The 20714-nt window shown below is 41.3% G+C and overlaps 2 protein-coding genes across 2 annotated transcripts in view; one reads left to right on the top strand and one right to left on the bottom strand.

Annotated features, from left to right (window-relative positions):
- The window catches only part of NPAS3 (neuronal PAS domain protein 3), a 751527-nt gene that overhangs the window by 131498 nt on the left and 599315 nt on the right, over positions 1-20714 (bottom strand). The gene's annotated exons all lie outside the window — the stretch shown is intronic.
- On the top strand, positions 7766-8957 carry LOC115516349 (Y-box-binding protein 2-A-like). The gene is made up of 2 exons (XM_030318915.1): positions 7766-7896; positions 8236-8957. Exons 1-2 carry the CDS (start codon positions 7842-7844, stop codon positions 8670-8672), a joined length of 492 nt encoding a protein of 163 aa, XP_030174775.1. The 5' UTR covers positions 7766-7841; the 3' UTR covers positions 8673-8957.

Below are 20714 nucleotides of genomic sequence, written 5' to 3'. Positions count from 1 at the left end.
TGGATCTAGTGCATCATTTATTCCTAGTGAATTACCATAAGGAAAAGGCCTAATACACTTCTATTTTATTTTGGTTGTTGTAACTACCAACTGTGGTAGTGTTTGAGGTTATTTTCTATGAAGCAAGTCAATACCCGGAGCACTCTCTAGGTGCTATTTTAAAGGAATAAGTTAAATTCACAACTGTTTAATAACAGACTGTGAGTTAGTCTTGTTAGAATAGGGAATGTAAATAGAACTGGCAAGTAGAGAAAATGAGTCGTTCCACGGGCTAAAAGCAGTGCTGTGTTTCTTAAGATATTTGAGGGTGGGAGTTTGATGGTGGTGGGGGAAATAAACCCTTTTGGGAATCTGATAAATTCTAGCTTCTATCTCACCAGAAAAATGCTCCGGTAAGGTACATATAAAATTTGGCATTTCATCTTAGGAGTTTCAGACCCCCCTGGAGTTTATCCATGAATATTCTCTGGAGCTGTGCAGTCCAATATGGTAGCCACATGTGGCCAGTCTGAATTAGACTATGCTATAAGGATAAAATAACACTAGGTTTAAGACTTAGTGTAAAAAATGAAAAGAATGTAATACTGTATATTTTATATTGTTACATATTATTTGGTATATTAAGTGTAATAATTATTAAAATTAATCTCACTTATTTTTTACTTTTTAAAATGTGGCTACTATAAAAGTGAAAATTACACACGTGGTTTGAAGTATATTTCTTGTGGACAGTGTTGCTCTAGAACCTTAGACTCCCCGGAGAAGAACATGTGGTATTAGAATACCGTGAAATTAGTATTAAAGGGAAAAGGGGTAAGAGAATAAAAAATTGAAACAGAGGAATGTCTTTAGAATAAGAGACCTAAGTTTTTAGATTTGATCTACAGTTTAATTAAAAGACTTTAGTCACTCAAGTAGTTACCAGCCATCTGCTCTCCGTAAGACAGTGAATTTAGCTTATGGGCATAAAAAGAAACATTAAAACTTAGCATCTGCCCCCAAGGAGCTTACAATCCACTTGGAAGTGAGAAGACAGAGTTAAATGATATGGCAAAAAAAAAAACAAAATACCTGACAGCACAACATAGTATATGGATAAGGTGTAATTTGAGCATTATAGATCGTTCCCTCTTAAACTGCTGAAAATCTCTTGGGGGATTTCCTTAAAAATGCAGTGTCACGAGCTCCTACAAATTCTAGTTCTATAGCTGTAGGTTAGGGCCCAAGACTTTGTATTTTTCAGAAGCTCCTGTGTGATGTAGACGCTGCTAACTCACAATCTACACTGAGAAGCACTGGCGTGGATCAGCCCAGAAGTGGATGTAAACCGCAAGTGTCTGGGAGGGCCTGGTTCCACATAGACAAGACAAGTAGAAAGGACAGGTGGCTGTGATGAGAAGATGGGAACAATCCAAGACACAACAGGGTCTACGGTGGAACTTCGAAGGGCAGGGGTGGTGTGTGTATAAGCCTTAGGACAGTGGGAAGCGAACGCTAGATGATTGATTTGGGCCCTAAGGAGATAGATCTATGCTAATGTTCATTAACCTTTTTATTTTTCCTTTTAAAATACTGAAAAACAGCTTCAATAAGTCATTTATAGGAAGTGTCATATGTTGTTTTTCTTCTCTAGCGTGTATGTCAAAGATAATTGACTCCTATAAACCTAAGGCTGAAATAATTGCCACACTTTGAGCTAACTTCCTGTCCCCCACGCTAAGCCCTGAATCCAAGATTCTCATCTTATTTGTTCTTATATCTAGCAGACAGTAATCAACTCTGTTTTTATGATGGATGGTTTTTGTTTCCCACGGTTGAGCACAAAACCCACAGTGCACTGTGCAGCTTTGAATCCCGCTCCTTCCTTCTCCAAAGAGACTTTAGCAGGTTTGTTGTCTTTTCACCTGACCATGCATCCAGCAGAGGTATTGCCCAACTTTTCCTTCTGGGACAGACAGAAAGAGCTCAAGATAAGGAGCAGCTGGTTCACGGTGAGCAACCACAAAAGCCAAAGGTGTGTGATCTTTTAACCCCACACCAGCTACCTTAGCTATCTGCGTATTTCCACGTTATTTCGAGATGGTGCTATGGCTCGGTAACTGAAAGACCCTTTCAAAGTTTTGCTGTAGGTGTGAACTAACAGCCGTTTGGAATACACATCTGCTTCCATAAGAGAAGCTTGGTATGTTGGAAATCAGACAAATCACCTGGAGTGCGGTCCTTTACTGATTTTAACTAAATTTACCAGTTCATTTGACAAGCTTTACATATAGTTATCAAAACCTTCAAGTTTTACCATATCCCATCAGTTTTGCTTTAAAAACCAACAGCAGAACAAAAAAAAATATTGGTTGAGAAAGGTTTGGGGGTGGGTGGGAAGAGAGGGGTGAAAACTTATCAAAAGTAAAATTGGATTAAGAGTCAATCAAAATCCAACTGTGAATTTATCATTTCAATGAATTTCAATGAATGGTTTAAAATCTGTTTGAAATCTATTTGAAAATGAATATGTAATAATATAGACATATCTCCTTTTCAAAGCCAGTATTGTCAGATGTATTCGGAGCATTATAATTCATGAACAGAGTAGATGACTATTTGAAAAGTATTAAAATGAGCTGACTTTTCAATACAAGTGTCTTCACAATAAGTTTTTCTATTCTGGGCAATTCAGAAATGTAGACAATTGTGCTAGAAAAATAATATGTATTGTAATATTCATTGTACAGTAGTAGTGTAGTAAGTGGCAATTCTGGACATTACAAGAGACACAAGGATTATTTTCTGTGATTGCACAGAGAATACTTGGATTTCTTGTGAAGCTTTTGCATTGGAAATGAGATTCATCAGTCTGAACAGGGCAGGGTTAGAGCCCTTAGCAACATGCTTATTTTGTAGAAGGTCACTCAATAATAACTTCCTCTGCCCTCCAAGCTTATTAAGACTGACTGGCATATATTAATGAAAACACCTGATTCTCCAACCATAAAACCCAGACAAAGACTTTATTTTAATATTAAGGAAGGAACCCTTAATTAGCAGGGTTTCAAAAATGTCAGCTTCTTCTATTAGCTGTTCTGGTCCATCAAAGCCATAATCCCTACTGTCAAATTTCATCACATGATAGACAGTTTGCCGGCTGTCTTTTTTTTTTTTTTTTAACTGATCATACTGACTGAAGCCTTTTAAAAAATTTTTTATTTTGCCATCACATTTTACAACTCATTGTGCATTTGCCTGTTACACTCTTGATTTTACTACTTTCAAAGAGTCTTAGCACATGTCAGCTCAAAAAGGTGGGGGGAAACACTGCTGAAACACAAGTATTACATGTGAATACATATGCATTCTTAGACGTATAATTAAGGATTCTTGGAAGACCTGGGCTTGCTTATATTGATTGCCTGCGTGAGTATGTAAATGTGCTGTCCCGAAAACACAGATAAATAAAACGGTCTCAGAGATGATTTCCCATTTTTTGATGTATCAAGGAGAAGGGGGCAAATTCTAAGGAAGAACCCAGGATTTTTTACGGGAAACGTTCATCACTGTTAACCATTAACACACCTGTCTGTTGCAAGGAACTCATTAGAGCATCTATGGCTTTGCATTGCCCTTCAGAAGGAAGATAAAATGACTGCACCCAGCAGGACAGAATAAATACATAGCTCTTAAAGTATTTGGGTTTTAATCTGATTCAAAACATTTGCTGTTGATTAAATCCTTTTGCAAATTGAAAAATTCATGCTATCCATACTGAGAGGAATATAAAAACACAACACCAAATCAAAAACAAGGATGACTCAAGGATTTCATGGGAACTTTTGTGAAGACTCAACTGCAGCTCTTGCTTTATCCATGGGAGAACATGGAAGCCTCAAGGGCAAGAGTTTTAGTGTTCTGGAATGAATTACCATGACTAGAAGCTCAAGAATGAACTGATGGAGACGGCTGAGACTTGGCAGATTTAACTGCTAGAGACTGGTAAGCTCATACCTGTGCTCTTTCATGAGGATCTGGGGCTCATCGGAGAACACAGTGTGTTTTCTTAGCTCACCCATTTGTATCAGTAACGGAATGGGCAAACTGTATCCGTTTTTACTAGTACCCAGGTATTTATTTTCCCCTTTTTGCTTTAACATTTTTTTTCTTCCTAGACTCCAGGCTAGAAAGGCTATCCCTCTTATGATTTTGCAATATCCTTTACTTAGCCATTTCTTCCATGTGGAGAGCAGAAGTGTTCTCCACTGAGCTTTGGGAGACCCGCCCAGGGAGGAGCTGGGGTGATCTCAAATCCCCATGCCCAACGTTCAGAGGTTTTCACAATAGTGAAGCTCACTTGGTTCCTTTGCCCAGGAACAAGTCTTTCTGTTCCATCACTGACCATCCTTTCCATTTTCTTAGCATCTATTCTACTGTCTCATCAGCCTTGCATATCCGCGGACACAAAGCAAAGCCAAATAATCCCAATTTCAAGTCACTAATGAGTCATTATTACTGTAATGCTACTTGGTTGCTTCTGTAGATGAAATCGAGATAGGTTACCAGAAAACGCACCTTCAACCATTAGCTGAATTTACAGCCAGCCCTTGCATACGATCTAATGGCCATGGTGACTGTCCACAATTACAAAGTCTCTTGTTCTCATTTTAATTGCATCATTTAGAAGTCCCATAGCTGAGACTGATGAATTCCTGCCTTTTCTGCTGAACATTTAAAAGACGCACCTTCCAGGATAGCCAGACAAGAAAGGGATGTTTCTTGGACTCAAAACATTTATTTAGGTATTCAGGACAGCCAGGTGCAGTTTTATGAGTAATGGTATACCCAAAGTGGGCTATGTTTTAGAAGGTTTTCTAATACTTACTTTTACATGCTTCTAATGGAGAATACTGGTTAGGAATGCAGACTCTAAAGGCACATGACCTGGGATCAAAACCATTACCCACCTTGGGCAAGTTACTCTACTGTTTCCTCAACTATAAAATAGAGCAAATAATGTTATCTACCTAACTCTTGTCAAAATTAAGTAAGATAGCGCCCGCAATGTGCCAAACAAAGCATATGGCATATATTGAGTGATCAGTGAGTGTAACCATCTGTTAATTCACTGCAGTAAGCTTCCTGAGGGCAGAAGCCATTTCTGTCTAATTCCCTGCTACAGCTCCTGGTACTTGGTCGGCAATCGCTTTATGTTGAGCAAGTGAATAAATAAATAGCATTACAATTTTACTAAGAAATGAGCTGATTTCAAGGGTTTGGTAAATGTTTGAGTCCCACAGTAATATGGTGGCTTATTGATTTTGCTTATCCATTCATCATATTAACAGAAGCCTATGCTTGGGCCATCAAGTCTATTCTGCTGAGACTTTCAATCAAAACTGTGGCACAGTCATTAGGACCTCGAGAAAGCCACTTGAGTTTGATTCAGAAGCACATTAATAAAGTCAGGTAAGTGGGGAATGATCACGAGTTTCATGTCGAGCAGAAAGATAAATAACCTAGATCTTTCTGGGATCACAGATCCTTTGAGACCCTGATGAAAAGCACAGTCTCCCTCCTCAACCTCTCTCTGACATGGCAGATAATGAGGGAATCTACAGATTTTTGGAGTCAACTTAAGGAGCCCCTGAGGTACCTCTGAGGCACTACATGATCACTTTCCAACTAGAACAGCTCTAGATTGGTGTGTTTTATTTGCTTTTGGTGTTTCGAAAAGGTTTGGCTTGAAAGAAAACATGGAATGTTATGCCTTTTTACATTAATAGTGTCACCTTAACGTAGTCTTTCCATTTTTTCTATTCACAAAACTCTGCTTCCATACTGTACCGTGGCAACAAGTCCAGAACTGTGGTTCTCACACTACTTTTAACGATACAATTCTGACAAGCATTGGCCTGGGAAACAAAAGTCTGGTTTTTTAATCCTCTCCCCTTGTCAATACTGATTCTTGGAATGAGGGTGGACAAATCACGGTACCTTTTTTGTCTCTCCATTTTAAAATCTGTAATCATGACAGATAATCCCTGTTTCTTATGATGGTGATAGAGAGTGAATTAGAAAACACCCATAAAATGGAAGTACGTGAAAAATTCCCCTGGATTTGTACAGTGCCTACTTATGTTAAGAGTGGAAGCCTCAAAGGTGAAGGAAAAAAAAAAAAAAACAGTGACAGGGAGCTCATGCAAGGCTCACTGCCTTTTCAGGCTGAGAAACGGGAAAGTAGTGTGGTTGGCATCCCAGAAAATTGATATCCAACATTTCTAGGAGCTTTGAGGAGTGTGTACTTCGAGCAAGAGGCAATCTTTGGTTGGAAAAGTCAGCATTTCTATCACCTCCTGGAGGCAGTTTGACATTCCTCATCTGGAACAGAATGTTATCCACTGCGATGTGTTCCTTCCCACCTCCCCACTATAAAGGTAACACTATTATCTTTTTACATAATGTGCACAATTAATGTTGTGCTTTTGGACAACTTTATGTGCAAAATATATCTGTGGGGACTATTTTTGCCATTAGCGGCCAGAATAGTGTTGAGTCATCGGGAACTGGTCCAGGGAGGTATTAACGTGGGGATGGATAAAATATGTACTGACTCCCTCGTTCTCCTTCCTAAAACAATTCAGTATGTGCTGTAGGAAAATTTCCTCTAACCAATGTTCATCTCCAGTCTTTAAAATGTCATTCTTGTAGAAGAAATAGAAATGACTTGTTCCAGGAACTGAAGGAACCTAACACTTTTCTACTTAGCTACTGGCACCCTTACATTAAACACTTTTCTAGGATGATATCTTATTTATCGTTATAGTTCCCAAGATTCCTAGCACTGTGATCAATAAATATTTATTGATTTGATTAACCTGATGATCCCCAAATGCTTTCTGGTATGTTGCCTCTTTCCTCCCCCAAACCCTAGGTTGTTGTCATTGTAAGTCAGAGGAAGACTGGAGATCCAGAACTTGAGGGGGCCGCCAACGCCTACATCCCGTGCAGGATCAGGTCAGGTAATCATTCCTGCCTCATATTCTAGTGCTCTGCTTTGTTTGAGACATTGCATTGATTGGAGGCAGGGTTGCATTTTTCTCTTGGGAGTTGGAAAGGGCAGGGTTTAAAACCTAGCTATGTCCATTTCCATGTGAGCCTGAAGAGGTTGTTTAACCTTTTCAAGCCTCCATTTTCTCACCTGTAAAATGGAGATTTTGTACTTACTCTTCGGATTGATGAGATGAGTAATGTGCTTAGCATACACTAAGGGGTTAATAAACGGTAGCCATAATTATAATAGTTACTACCCATGTGTTCACTTTCACCCGAGTCAGATTTGATAAGAGAAACCAATACATGCCACACAGCATAGTATTTTGCAAAATATTTAGAAATTCCCCAAACTGTTACTACTCATGTTTTCAATGTATCTCAACCATAATCCTCTTCCAGTCCTTCTAGTTGTCAAAACAGCCTGATTAAACAGTGGGAATTTGATACTATGCTTGTTTTGCCTCATTAGCACAACAGTGTGAACAGGGACGGGGTGGGGGGGCACCTGAGAGGGGGTGTCGGAGCAGAACGGCTAAGTAGGAAAACTAGTGGCCTCAGAATGTAGACCGTATTCTCAGGAACTGTTCTCATAATTTATTCCTGCTCAGATTGAAGGAAAACAGGATGTGGCATTTGTTTTCAAATAGAAAACTGGACGTAAACGGCATGACTTTTACAAACTTTGCAGTTTTCTGAGACCACGGGATGGAGTACTGAGACTGGAGGATTAAACAGGGATTCCTTGCAGCTCTGTGCTCATCCAATAAGGGGGCTACAGGAGAAAGCAAACAGCAAAACACTAAATGGAGAAGGATTCTTTTGGCTTCCTGAGTTACCTGCATCCTTTTGCAAGGCTGAGTATCCCTAGTCCTACTGGCATTTGTACAATTTCTTCAAGTTCACAGCTCTGTCTCACTTACTGTCTTTAAGTCACATATATTAGGGTTCATGTATTCAAACATGAATGCCGTAACTACACGAGTTAGACTGGGAGCGGAGAGCCCTGGAGCAGAACCACCCTGGTGGAAAGCATGAGATCTGGCAGCCGTCCAGTGAGGAGCCTGGTGGGAGGGTAGTGGAGGGAGGCGGGGGGCGGGGGGGTGCGGCATGGAGGGACAAGAAGATCATGGCAGCAAAGGTTTTGGGAACAGTACCATGGTTCAATGATGTGAGAAACGTACGTGGTTTCATCCACAGGAATGACAGAGGAAGATATATTTGTACACCACACTGCCGTGAACAAGAAGGAACCCAGGAAGTGCCTTTGCGGTGTGGGAGTCGGAGAGGTGATGGGGTTTGACGTTCATGAAGGGGAGAGCCTGAGGAGGCAGCAAATGTGGCAGGCCCTGGAGGTGGAGCTCCAGGACAAGGCAGGAAAATACGCAACAGCAGCCCCTAACCATTACGGATGCCGTCCAGGCCGCAGGGGTCCACCCGCAGTTCTGGCCAGAACCGCCGGCAGGGTCAGAGTGGGGAAAGGAGGACGCATGGGGAGAGCGCTCCGAGGCCAGGAGCCCTCAGCACTGCAGGACTCAGCTCGCACGTGGCCACAGGTGCAGAGCCGAGAGGTGGCAACCACCGCGGGTGCAGGAGGGCACCATACCTGGGTGCCGAAGAACAAGGTAGACCAGTGAGATAGTTTGTATGGCAGTTACAGACCACCATGCTGATGGGGGCCCTCCCACCTCACACTGCCTAGAGAAGACAAGGAAAGTGAATGAGATGAGACCCAAGGTCAGCAGCCACCTCAGCGCTGGTCACAGATGCCCAGAAAACCCTCAACCACACTATGGCTGGAACACAAAAGCAGCCCAGCTGAGGATTTGTCTGGTCCCGAGGTAGAGCAGGGTGGGGCTGAGTAAATGCGACCTACATCTCTACCATCATCCTGTCTAGTCATCCAACAAGAAGAAATGAATTGGAAATTCCAGTAACGAGAAAATGGTGCCAAAGATCAGAAGTGCTTGCTTTTTTTTGCTCACTGACCCGATAACGAGAACTACCTGTATTATCTGTGCAGCATGGGGTTTTTATTTTGACCTTAAAGACATCTCTTTTTGGTAATGACAAATACTTTTTCTTCTCTCTCTCTTTTAAAGTCTGGCTTTTCTCAACACACCTTGAAAGGGTTTTAATTGCTTCATATCTGGTCAAGGGGAGACTTTTAAGAACCTCATTTTTAATTTGTAATAAAAGTTTAGAACTTGATTTTTTTCAAAAAAGTCAACAAACAGCAATCACCTGTTAATAAGAGTATTATAGATAGATATGCTATTGTTTCTATGAATTTCTTCCTACTAGTGGGGAAGGTACACATCTACCCTGTTGTGTAAAAGATTTCAGAAAGCCACATGCTTGCATCTTAGGAAAGCAAAAGAACTGAGCTGGCTTTCTCTAAAACAAATAAAGTAAAACAAACTATGCTGTTTTTTACTCAATACCTTTTCTAGTCTGATCTGCTCCCACGATGTCTTGGGGAAATTCAGACATACAGCCAAGAAAAGGTGAAGGAGATATGGGCTTCCAGCCTCAGACTGGAGACAAACTCTCTTACTGCATGGGGGTTATTTATTCTCACTAGGTTCGCTATGTTTGTGTATAAAAGAAAGACTGAATTAAAAAGATGATCTACTCTGCTCCTTTGTAACTTCCTCTTATTTATTTATTTATTTATTTATTTATTTATTTATTTATTTATTTATTTATTTATTTTTGAGAGAGAGAGAGAGAGGGAGACACAGAACCCGAAGCGGGATCCAGGCTCTGAGCTCTTAGCACAGAACCCAACCCGGGGCTTGAACTCACGAACCGCAAGATCATGACCTGAGCCAAAGCTGGACACCCAACTGACTGAGCCATCCAGGTGTCCCCATCCTCATCTTTAAAAAGGAGTAATTGTATTTACCTTCCTAGGTATCTTGTGGACTGAATAAGGTTGTGAGCATAAGTCACCATGGCAATATCCAACGGAACATATGTAGTCAGAAAATCCTAGGTCTTTCTCCCTTTTCTCATTTGAAGGTTCTTTCAATTTAGAACAGTTGGGAATAATCGCGAACATGTGATGATCTTCATTAGCCATGTTCCCGAACAAGGCTATTATTGCAATAGATACACCTGGCATCCATTCCCTGTGCTTAACTTGACTCATGGTTTTTAGAATCAAGGGTCAGACTGACTCTCATCTTTCCAGTGCTGAAAGAAGCCCTATATAAATAATTTGAAATACAAATATTTATTCATCAACAGTTGGCTAGTCAGCAGCCTGGGATGCTCTGTACACATTTTGAGAGCAGATGGTTTAAATTTTTTAAACTTAAAACTCCACAATAAAGACAGGTAATGTCCAAAAAGTTTAAATGTCCTGTCATTATTGGAATATGTCTTTTCTTAGAGCTCCAAAGCCCCAGGCTTTGGGAATTAAAAAACAAAACAAAAAACCTCACACACACACAAGAAGCTAATCATCACTTTTTTTTTTTTTCACTGTGAGGAAAGATTACGACATAAAAGGTATATGTGGCAGTCCCAGAGAGTGAACTGAAATTTGTCTAGGATGCAAAGGAGACTTCGTCAACACTGGCAAATTCAAGGCCAGTGCAGCAGAATTAATACAATGTCAATTTTTCTTTGTGTCTGTAACCGTTTCCTATTATCCTGATAAGTGGGGAGCGATTTCACTTCTTTTATTGATATAGCTATGAAAAAGAATTAGATTTCAACACTTATGTAACTGAGATCGATTGATTAGATTATTAATTAAATATTCCATTAAATTTGCTTTTGAAAAAAAATGGCATAGGATTGTGAATTCCCTAAGGTTTGTTCCCCCCCCCCCCCGACCCATGGAAGAATAAACAAGGAAATGCATAACTAAACATTGTGTCTTATCTTGTGAGCGAGAATTAAGCCAGCAGAAGCACTGCTATGTAGAAAATTTACTCTACGGGCTGACTGTCTTGCAAGACTACTTTATCCATATCCCGGTACAAAGCGAAGAGACTTTTCTCCTTTGTGAATAACCCACGGAAATCAGTGAGCAGCTAAGAAAATGATTTGGGTGTTGCACAGCTAGGTGCCTCTATCTCTACACAAAAACCGGCCTGTTTGAGTCGGGAATAAAATGGTTTACCTAAAACTTCCAATCATGCAGTGTTTCAGGGATCTGTGGAAAAATAAAAACAGCAAGTGGCCTTTCAGGTAACCCATAATTAAAAGCAATTTTGAGCTGTCTTTTCAGGGAACCTACCCAGGGGAAGTACTTGCTACCTGTTTGACCTTCACGATTGTGAGTCCTTGGCAGTGTCAACGACCCTCTGAACTGAATTCAAAACTAATCTCTGACGGAAAAAGAGAAACAGAATTCATGCAAATCATATTAATTCCAACATTTCCCCAGTGAGCTGGGTATAAACTACAGCCTAATTAAATATTTTTTAACGATGTGAGTAATTTTTGCCAAGGGGCGGATTCAGGGGAAAATTTAATATGAGATCACAAAAGCTGTTCCCAGCGTTGATTCTGTAAATTAATGACTATCTGCCTTATGATAAAAACATGCTGCCAAGAATGAGAATGAAGTCGGCAAAGCTTGCTCTATTTGTCTAACAACCAAATATACAGAATGCAAAACTTTAAAGGCGATGGGAAATTTCCATTGTGTTTGTGTGATATCTTCAGGATAAAGACGCACCATGCTGACAGCCCAATGAGCAGCTTTAAGGCACTGTCAGCAATATGGGGCCATTTTTAGATTGTCATTGTCAAGGTCCAGGGACCTATTTTAAAGCAGCCAGTGTGTTAAAAAATTATACACCACTTGTTTCCCAAAGAGAATTAAGGTGGCTCACAATAAGAGACACGTTACGCACAACATTCAAGCCAAAACGGAAGGTCAGAAACATATCAAGGGCAGGTACTCAATTATTTGGGATAAATGTTGCCAGTGTTACAGCTCCATGGATTCCTTCCTCGACTGACCATTTCCACACCCATCTTGATCCTCAGGGCAGTTCATTCTGGAGACCTGAATTGGATTGCTGTCCAAGGTCATGGGGGTGAAAAATGGTGGTGAATATAGCAAGCGAGGGGATGGTGTCCACATAGCTGTGGGCAGCTTAATGCATCAAAATCTATAAATGGCAGTGGGCGAGAGGGGGCCTGGTGGAGAAGGCTTTTCTGGCCTGCTTCGGTCCAATTCGAGACCGGAGCTTCCTCCTGTGTTCAGACTCCTGTTTTGACAAAAAAGCAACCTGGCCTGTGTTACAGGAAAGCGAGGCATGATGCCTGAATCAAAGCCAGGGGAAAAGTCCCTCATCTCACTTGGCTTTCTGAGGGCAGCCTGCTTCTAATGACTCCTGTAGTTAACATCCCGAAGTTGCCGGCGGCCCCCTGTGACAGATGACTTGGGCTCTGCTAGGCCCTGGTCATTAGGCCAGCCCATCACAAGGGTTTTAGGAGCTATATTTATTTAAATTTCTGTCGGTGCCCAGCGATGGAGATTGAATTTACAGTCTTTCAATTAGAAGGTCATCTGTGCTAACTAGTGCACCACTGCCTCATTATAATCATAAAATTAGTGAGAAAAGACTGGCATGAGTAATATGGAAACGCCGGTTTCAAAGGTGAAAAGGTGCTGTTTCCTCGGGTTACAGCAGAAGAGAATGCAACCAAATGCTCTTGATCAGTAAATATTCCCATTTAGAGCAAGGGGAGTCCTTGAAGCCCGTTTCAACAAAATAGAAGGATGCTAAGACAATTCTGTAGGAATACATACAAATGCACCTCAGATACAAATATTTACTGAGATATTTTTCCTATTTACATGTAAGTTTTCCCTACAAATTAAATATGAATAAAAGTAGCACGGATGTCTCCAAAGCTTAGCTTTTGATTTTTTAACCCTATTTGTCAGAAATCTGGGTTGATCTTTAGTGAACAGTTTGAAATAAAACGAACGCAATACGGTCAAGGCTGAGAGGCAGAACGTGTTATGGCCAGTTGTGTATGCATAAGCAGTGCTAAACCTTACCACGTTAAAACTTTAAGATAACTATTGTGAAGTGGCTGCTATAAACTGAGTCACTGGGTGCGAATTAGTATTTGTGCACACTAGAGATTTTAAAACCCAGAAAAAGGAGGGGCACCTGGGTGGCTCATTTGGTTAAAAACCAACTTTGGCTCAGGTCATGATCTCATGGGTTGTGGGTTTGAGCCCCGCATCGGGCTCTGTGCTGACAGCTCAGGGCCTGGAGCCTGCTTCAGATTCTGTGTCTCCCTCTCTCTCTGCCCCTCCCCCGCTCCCTACCTCTCTCTCTCTCTCTCTCAAAAATAAGTAAATGTTAAAAATAATTTTATAAAAGCCCAGAAAAACAAGACATCAAGGGCAGCTCAATCCAAATTAAAAGGGAAAAACACTTGACTTTTTACATCTATCAGGAGCTCTTGTGCGACTTTTCTTATCCAGTCCTTCTAATGACCTTGTGCAAAGGGGGTATTTTATTCTTAACATACAGGGGAGGCAGGAGACGTGTAGAGAAAAGGCACAATTGTCACAACTCCAGCCTGGAAATAAATGATGCGGGGTGGGGGGTGGGTAGAGACCCAGCTCTGACCTCAAAGGCCACGCTCATTTCTCGACAGAATTTTTATCCTTATTTTGTTTTTTTAAGTTTATTTCTTTTGAGAGAGAGAGAGAGCACCAGCGAAGGAGGGGCAGAGAGAGAGAGGGAGAGAGAGAATCTGATGCAGGCTCTACTCTATCAGCACAGGGCCCGATGTGGGGCTTGAACTCACGAACTGTGAGAACTTGACCTGAACTGAAATCAAGAGTCCTATGCTTAACTGACTGAGCCACCCAGGCGCCTCTATCCTAATTTTGCTATATTAATTAAGATGGTACTTATTTTAAGTATGTTTCAATTTTCTTAACCTGAGGAGATAGTCTCCAGGGACTTTGTTAATATAAACCTTAACAACTTAAAGAACTGGTTCAGGGAGGCAAGAAAGATTTCACTCTGAATTCGACAAATACATGCTGCCCATCTAGTCTAGGGCAGGTATTACCCTGTGTGCTGCAGGGAACCGGAATGGACACAACAGAGCTCTGCTCTTTCACTGAGAAGTGGTCAGGTAACCAACCGACTGATTCAAAGCAACATGCAGGAGCCCCAGTACAGAGGCGCTGAGCGCGTGGCCCTGAGTTCGTGCGGAAAGGAGAGGAAAAAGAATTATGGTATCAGCTGTAGAAGGTAAGGTGATTTCTGCACAGCTACAGGCCTTGTAAACAAAGTCAGAAGAAGCAGAGAGACGGTTGCCAGCCCGGCTCAGAAGAAGAAGAGATGACCACAGTCTTTGTCTGCCTCCCCTTTGCATTGTGCCTCGCTTTTTCTGGTGGATTTTCCAAGCCTCCCTCACTCCCTGACCTCCTCTCTTCCCATTCCACGTTGCCGGCATCCTCAGGCCTGCAGCGAGCACTGGCCTTGCTTAAAGACTGTTGGCTCGGCCCTGGGTACTGCTCCCGCAGCAACAAGGACCCGGTCCTCCCAAGGGAGAGGCTGGCGCTCCTGGTAGAGGCATGGGTTCGGCACCCGTCAGCCAGCACAGAGTGAAGGAGAGAAAGGAGAAGATTCTGTCGATCTGAATTCCCCCTGGAAGGGACATGTCACCTAGTAGTGGCAGTAGGAACAGCGGGAGGGGGTTTCTTTTATTCTGCAGCCTAAGTGCAGGGTCCTTGCAGAGGGCTGTGCTCAGAGGAGGGGAAGATCAGAGGTGAAAGCGATGAATAATGTGCACGTGGAACAGGGACAGATCACTTGCAACAAATGCAGGATGACCCTCCAAAGCTCGGAGTGCACCAGAGCCTCCCTCTAATTAAAGATAATCCAGAATTATCATGCCTAATTATTTTCTTTGAGGTTTTTTTTTTTTTTATTGGTCTCAATTGGGGTGAGGGGCATCTCACGCTGCAAACGGCAAAGGCTCATCTACATCCGGGAAACAAACTTCAGGAGCTAGGCTCCATCCTGCTTTGCCACATCTGCCGCCTCTCTCGCTCTGCGGCCATAATTTTCTGTCAGTCTTCTATGTTTCCTGGCCCAGTTAGCGTGGCATATTCCTTACCTACAAGCAAACACCTCTGTTCTCTTATAACAAGTTGCTGTTGTGAAAATCTCTAAGATTTTCTTTGCTTTGTTTGTAGAATTTTCTCAAAGTGAGGTCTGAAGATCGCCTGTGTCTGTGTAAAAAATGCAAAATCATCTGGCCTTTTTTTTTATTTTTTAAAAATGTCTGTTTATTTTGAGAGAGAGAGCATGAGCAGGGGAGGGGCAGAGAGAGTGAGCGATAGAGAATCCCAAGCAGGCTCCACACTGTCAGTGCAGAGCCTGACATGGGGCTTGAACTCATGAACCCTGAGATCGATCATAACCTGAGGAGAAATCAAGAGTCGGATGCTTAACTGACTGAGCCACAAAATCATCCGTACTTCTTAAAAACACTTCCCTGTTCCATCTATAGAACTAAATCAGACTGTCTTGGGATGGAGTCAAGGAATCTGCATTTTAAATAAGAATCTCACAGTATTTGTCTCTACATTAAAGTCTGAAAAAGCCACCTGCTCGGTGGCCCCAGCTTTGTCAGAGAATTCATTCTTCAAAATCCTGTCTCCTGGTTCCCCCTGCCTTCCACGCTACAACCAGCCCACCCAAACTTTTCTCTCTGTTGTCATCCACCTTGAATATCTCAACATTTCTATTATTTCTATTATATTATTATATTTCTATTATTTCTATCATTGTCCCCGATGCTCTATTTGTCATGTCCTTTGTTGCTCACAGTCTATTTCTTTGACTCTTCTGATTCATTTCGTTTTCTTCCAAATTCTGTCCCTCTGCCCTTTCTTCATAGCTCATAATCACCGACATCAGGTTCTCCTCGTCTTTTTTCTTATGCTTACCACATAATTATTAAAATTCAGTTTTGTTCTTCCACCTCATGAAGCTTTCCTTACAAAAGGGCCAGAACAAAATAAGGTCCCAAGTATAACTTATGCAATAACCAACTTTCAGTGGAGTTTATAAAACAATCCTTTGGCCATGATCTATAATAACGATAACAGTGTCTACAAGATCATCTTGTTGCCTGAGATAGGAATGGCATCTTTTATACATTTGCTATAGTACCATACTGTTGGCCTCCCAGACATATTAAATCAGATTATGAATGGTTCCCAGCCCTGTGGAACCCTCTATGGCATAACTACACTGGTTTTCCAATGTCATTTTCTCATGAGCTAGTTCTGTTACCTGGCAGGTTGAAACCATCCTTTTGAGGTAAAACATCTGGCCAACTGCTCTAAGCACCATGTTTCTGTTAAACAACCGTACATGGGTAATTGAGACCGTAGGTTTGTTTCGCGCAGGTGTTAATTGTCCACTACCTCTAGGACAGGAGGTGCATGGAGAGAGATATTCCTAGCAGTTCTGGGTACTCCCTTGAGATAAGCAAAATGTTTTGTACAGTGGGATTGTCATTTCAATGAATACATTAACCTACAGGTCTCTGGGGGTGGAAACAAAGCAAGGACATCCTTGGTTGGAATGACTTCAAATGTGAGTTATTACTTGTATAAAGTACCTCCCTCTCCCCTCCCCAGTTTTAACTTCTTGGGAACCTGGCTACGTTTCCTGCGAGTTTTCCTGAGTTTCTGAGCAGAGGGTAGACTACAAGGCCAGGGCATTCACAGTTACCTGCTGTTCAGCTAGAAATCTGGTGGCAGCACCAGGCCATACCATGCTCCTCTGGGGCATAGCAACACCATAGCAACACCAGTGCAGTGTTGACAAATCCAAGTACATTCAGAGCAAACAGCAATGGCAATTGAGATTCTGGAGGGTTTAACTTATGATGATGGACCGTGGGGCTAAATGAGGGTGGTGTGGTTAAACGACCACTGAGGAGGAAAGTGGGATAAAGGTCTTCCCTCCTCCCCACACAGGGGTGATCTGAAGGCCTCGCTTCTCATACAAGCACCGGGACACCGTCAAATCTGTGCCAATCCAGGGAACAGAATCCCTTTCTGTCCCCATCAGCCTAACTATAGCACTTCATCACCATGCACAAAGTCTAGGATTTATGCTCACTTGGATCCTATCAATTTGTGTCTTCAAAGATGATTTGTTTTTCACTTTTTACTAGATTTCCACAAAGCCTTTCCTTTCTAGGAGTTTAGTGTTATGAAACATGTTTTCACTGAAAAATGTTTTCAAACATGAAATCAGTTAGAGCTGGAAAATGGTACCTATAAAAGTTTTTTTTTTTTTTTCTCCTAAAAGCCACACATTTGGAAGAATGTATACCTTTTTTTGTCTATGCAATACTCTTCGGATCTAAGTTTTCAATGGACCTAAAATTTGGTTTAGTAACTTAAAATCTGATGATTTACATTCACAACACAGAGCTGGTCCCACCATGATTTCATGCTTTCTTCTTGTTGGCAGGCACCCTCAGATCAATTTATCTCACTAAGTTTGCTTCCTGGTGGGTTCGGGGAAAGGGTCCCACAGGCTGCTAGGCTCAGTCTGTTCCCTACTCTTCTCTTCTCAGACTTTGAAGCCTTATTTATAATCTGGGGGCAAAGTAAAAGTAAGAGGGCCGAGAAAGAAAACGGTGGCAGGGGAGGTTAGATAGGTTATTATGAAGGAATGATCTTTAGTGATTATAAGTTAATGAACCCATCTTGCTTCTGTAGATGGAGAATTATTTTTAAAAAAAAATTTTAACATTTTTTTTTTTTTTTGAGAGAGAGAGAGAGCGCGTGTGAGTGAGCGTGAGTGGGGGAGGAGCAGAGAAAGAGGGAGACACAGTATCTGAAGCAGGCTACAGGCTCCTCACTGTCAGCACAGAACCTGACGCAGGGCTCAAACCCATGAACCGAACCGTAAAATCATGACCTGAGCCAAAGTTGCACACTTAACCAACTGAGCCACCCAGGCACCCCACTGGAAAATTATTTTTGAAGGTAATTTCAAAAGAGGAGTTAGCTAAATGTACCATGGGGACTGTCATTTGAGTGCATATGTAAATATAGGTTGAGAGATGTTTATCTGGGTACATGAGTTTTAGAACTTAAAAAAAAAAGTTAATGGACGGAACAAGCAGAGACGGCTGAAGTCAATTATATACATGAAGATAAGACCGGATATGGGAAGGTGAGACTTTATGATTCAGGACTCAGCCCGCCCCTGAATGCTTCCAAGTCTGGCTACCATTTAAACCACAAGTCCGTGGCATCCTTGACTCTGTGAAATAACAATGTGACGCTGAGTCAGAGGGTGAAATGTTCGGTGTAAATAGGAGTCGTTTCATGCATTTAAAATTAAATTGGCCCAAGGTAAAACAATAGGTGCTAACGAGATGGTAGTTCAGGAAAGAACGAACACTTGGTCATTCAATAGAATGACCAACAACCGGATCTTGACTTTTGGTTTGTTAGAGGGAAAATGCAGTAAGAAATAGAAGGCAGATTAGTGTATGAAAGAGGGACAGTGACCCCAATACATACACTTCGAAGGTGCTGGTCAAAAGTATTACTAAAGGAAGTCTTATTTTCGTGACCTGGATACAGGCATCCCCTCACCATTTATCCAGAAAAATATAACACAGGAATTGAAACGATATAATACATTAAATTGAATGAGTAAACGAATGTTCTTATTGTGCCACTCCACTTCATGCATTTTAGAAGGACTGGTGCTCTACAGGTACTTAGACTATCTAGTTTACTAAGTTAGTATGTAGTCATATATGCCACATAGTTGGGCATAAGTACCTAAAGACAAAAACACTGCTTCCACGAGAAAATGATATATCTAACTTTTACATCATTTTGGTCAACAGCACTTTTTTTTTAAGAGCATTAAACATCATTACTATAAGGATAGCTCAAACTGCAAGGACAGCTGTCCCCTTATTGCTATCACTGTGTATATACAGGGACAATAATAATCCTTTCCACACTGAACATGTAGGAAGTACGTACAAGGAAAGTATAATTACAGTGTGATGAACCCCATATTTTTGAGTCCCTGCATCCACAGAGGTCTAATGACTGCCATGAAAATACTAAAATGGTAATTTGACAATTACAATTGTAATAAAAAGGCCACATTCAAATTTTTGGGTACTGGAGAATTGCTAATATGTAAGCAAATGGTGAAGTGACAATGAGTACTTCTCTGTTAGGCCACAGGCTTCAAAGACCACAAAGACATTTTCTAAGTTGTTCTAGGAGACATTTGGTAAAGACAGGATGTAGTTATAATGGAATCTTCAAGTTTTGACAATTTGCAAATGGAAGAGGTAGAACACCTCTGTGATAAGAAATCTAAGTCTTATACAGGACCAAGCCATGAATCACTATGAGAGCACATGATTATGTGCATCTTATTTCTACATTTCGTGATTAAACAGGTTATAAAATATAAAGATGGTTGGAGCCAGAAGTACTGCTAGATTATTCTGATAACTTTAGTTGGATCGACCAATCATCTATTCAGATATGCACTTACTAGGCAAAATGAACGGCCAATACACAGAAATTCTGTGGCTGAACAGTACAGACTCAAGGTTATGGATGGAATGTGTTGAAGATTCAGCCTCAAGGTAATTTAAGAAAAGTTAAAGTTAAGTTTAATGGAGGTATTCTGATGGATACCATTTCCCCTATCCCTTTGTAAGCCTGGTATCATGTTTATCTAATGAGTAAAACAAAGCCCATAAAATAAGTAATGTTGTTTCTTCCCTTCTTCCCTTCCTTCTTTTTTAATAAAGGGAAAAACAGGATGGTCCCCATTCTCAATTGTGCCTGGTTAAATTCTACCTTTCTCTTGGATCTCAGCTAACACTTCATTTCCTTAGGAAACCCTGAGACTAGATTAGCTCTTCCTGTTAGATGATCTAACAGCCTTTGGAGCTTTCTTCCTTCATGGCACTAAGCACCTACATAATTAATTACTTTTTGATACTTAGCTCCCCTGAAAATGTATGTACCGATACATATACTTCATGAGGGCAGGTAACTTCCCTTTCTTCCTTATTGCTGTGCTCCTAGCTCCCACAGTATGACGACCCCAGTAAAGATCTGCTTCATGAATGAACGAACATGCGATTAATCGGTTGGCATGCAAGATGACAAAACAGTGGCAGGAAGGTCAGAAGCACCGATAGGCAGAACTCTTTGATCACTGGATCAAGTGAGCTCCATTTCACCAGGGTGGGCAGTAGGACCAGAGATAGGAAAGAAGAGGTCCCTCTCTGCCCTGAAGCCAAGGGATGTGTGCTCTCTGGCACCTGGGGAGACAGGGCTTCTGTGAGTCATTTTTCCTATAGCTTCTTCATGCAGCTACTTAATCCTTCTGCTTAGAGAGAATTTAACTATTGCATTAAACAACCCAGCGGAAAACAGAGATGATAAATCCATCCTTACTATGTTCCAAATGCTACTGGACCATATTTCACTGGTTACAGTTTTTTCTTTATTTTGATGAATTAGGCATTGCTACATAGAGCCTGTGGGCTTCATCTTTAATGTGCAGGAGACTAATCTGTCGTGCTGGTTAATATACAATTCCTAAATCCCACCCCCAGAGATGATCATTTAGTGGTCAAGAGTGGAG

Source organism: Lynx canadensis, chromosome B3 (assembly GCF_007474595.2).
Source record: "Lynx canadensis isolate LIC74 chromosome B3, mLynCan4.pri.v2, whole genome shotgun sequence".
Classification (NCBI taxonomy): domain Eukaryota; kingdom Metazoa; phylum Chordata; class Mammalia; order Carnivora; family Felidae; genus Lynx; species Lynx canadensis.
Note: the sequence above shows the minus strand (reverse complement) of the source record. Positions and strands in the feature narration are given on the sequence as shown.

Excerpts from the sequence above, each read along its gene's own strand:
- LOC115516349 (XM_030318915.1), top strand. The coding sequence starts at position 7,842 with ATGGAGAAGGATTCTTTTGGCTTCCTGAGTTACCTGCATCCTTTTGCA. Across the intron at positions 7,897-8,235 it reads GCATCCTTTTGCAAGGCTGA|GAATGACAGAGGAAGATATA; the intron begins GTATCCCTAGTC and ends TTTCATCCACAG.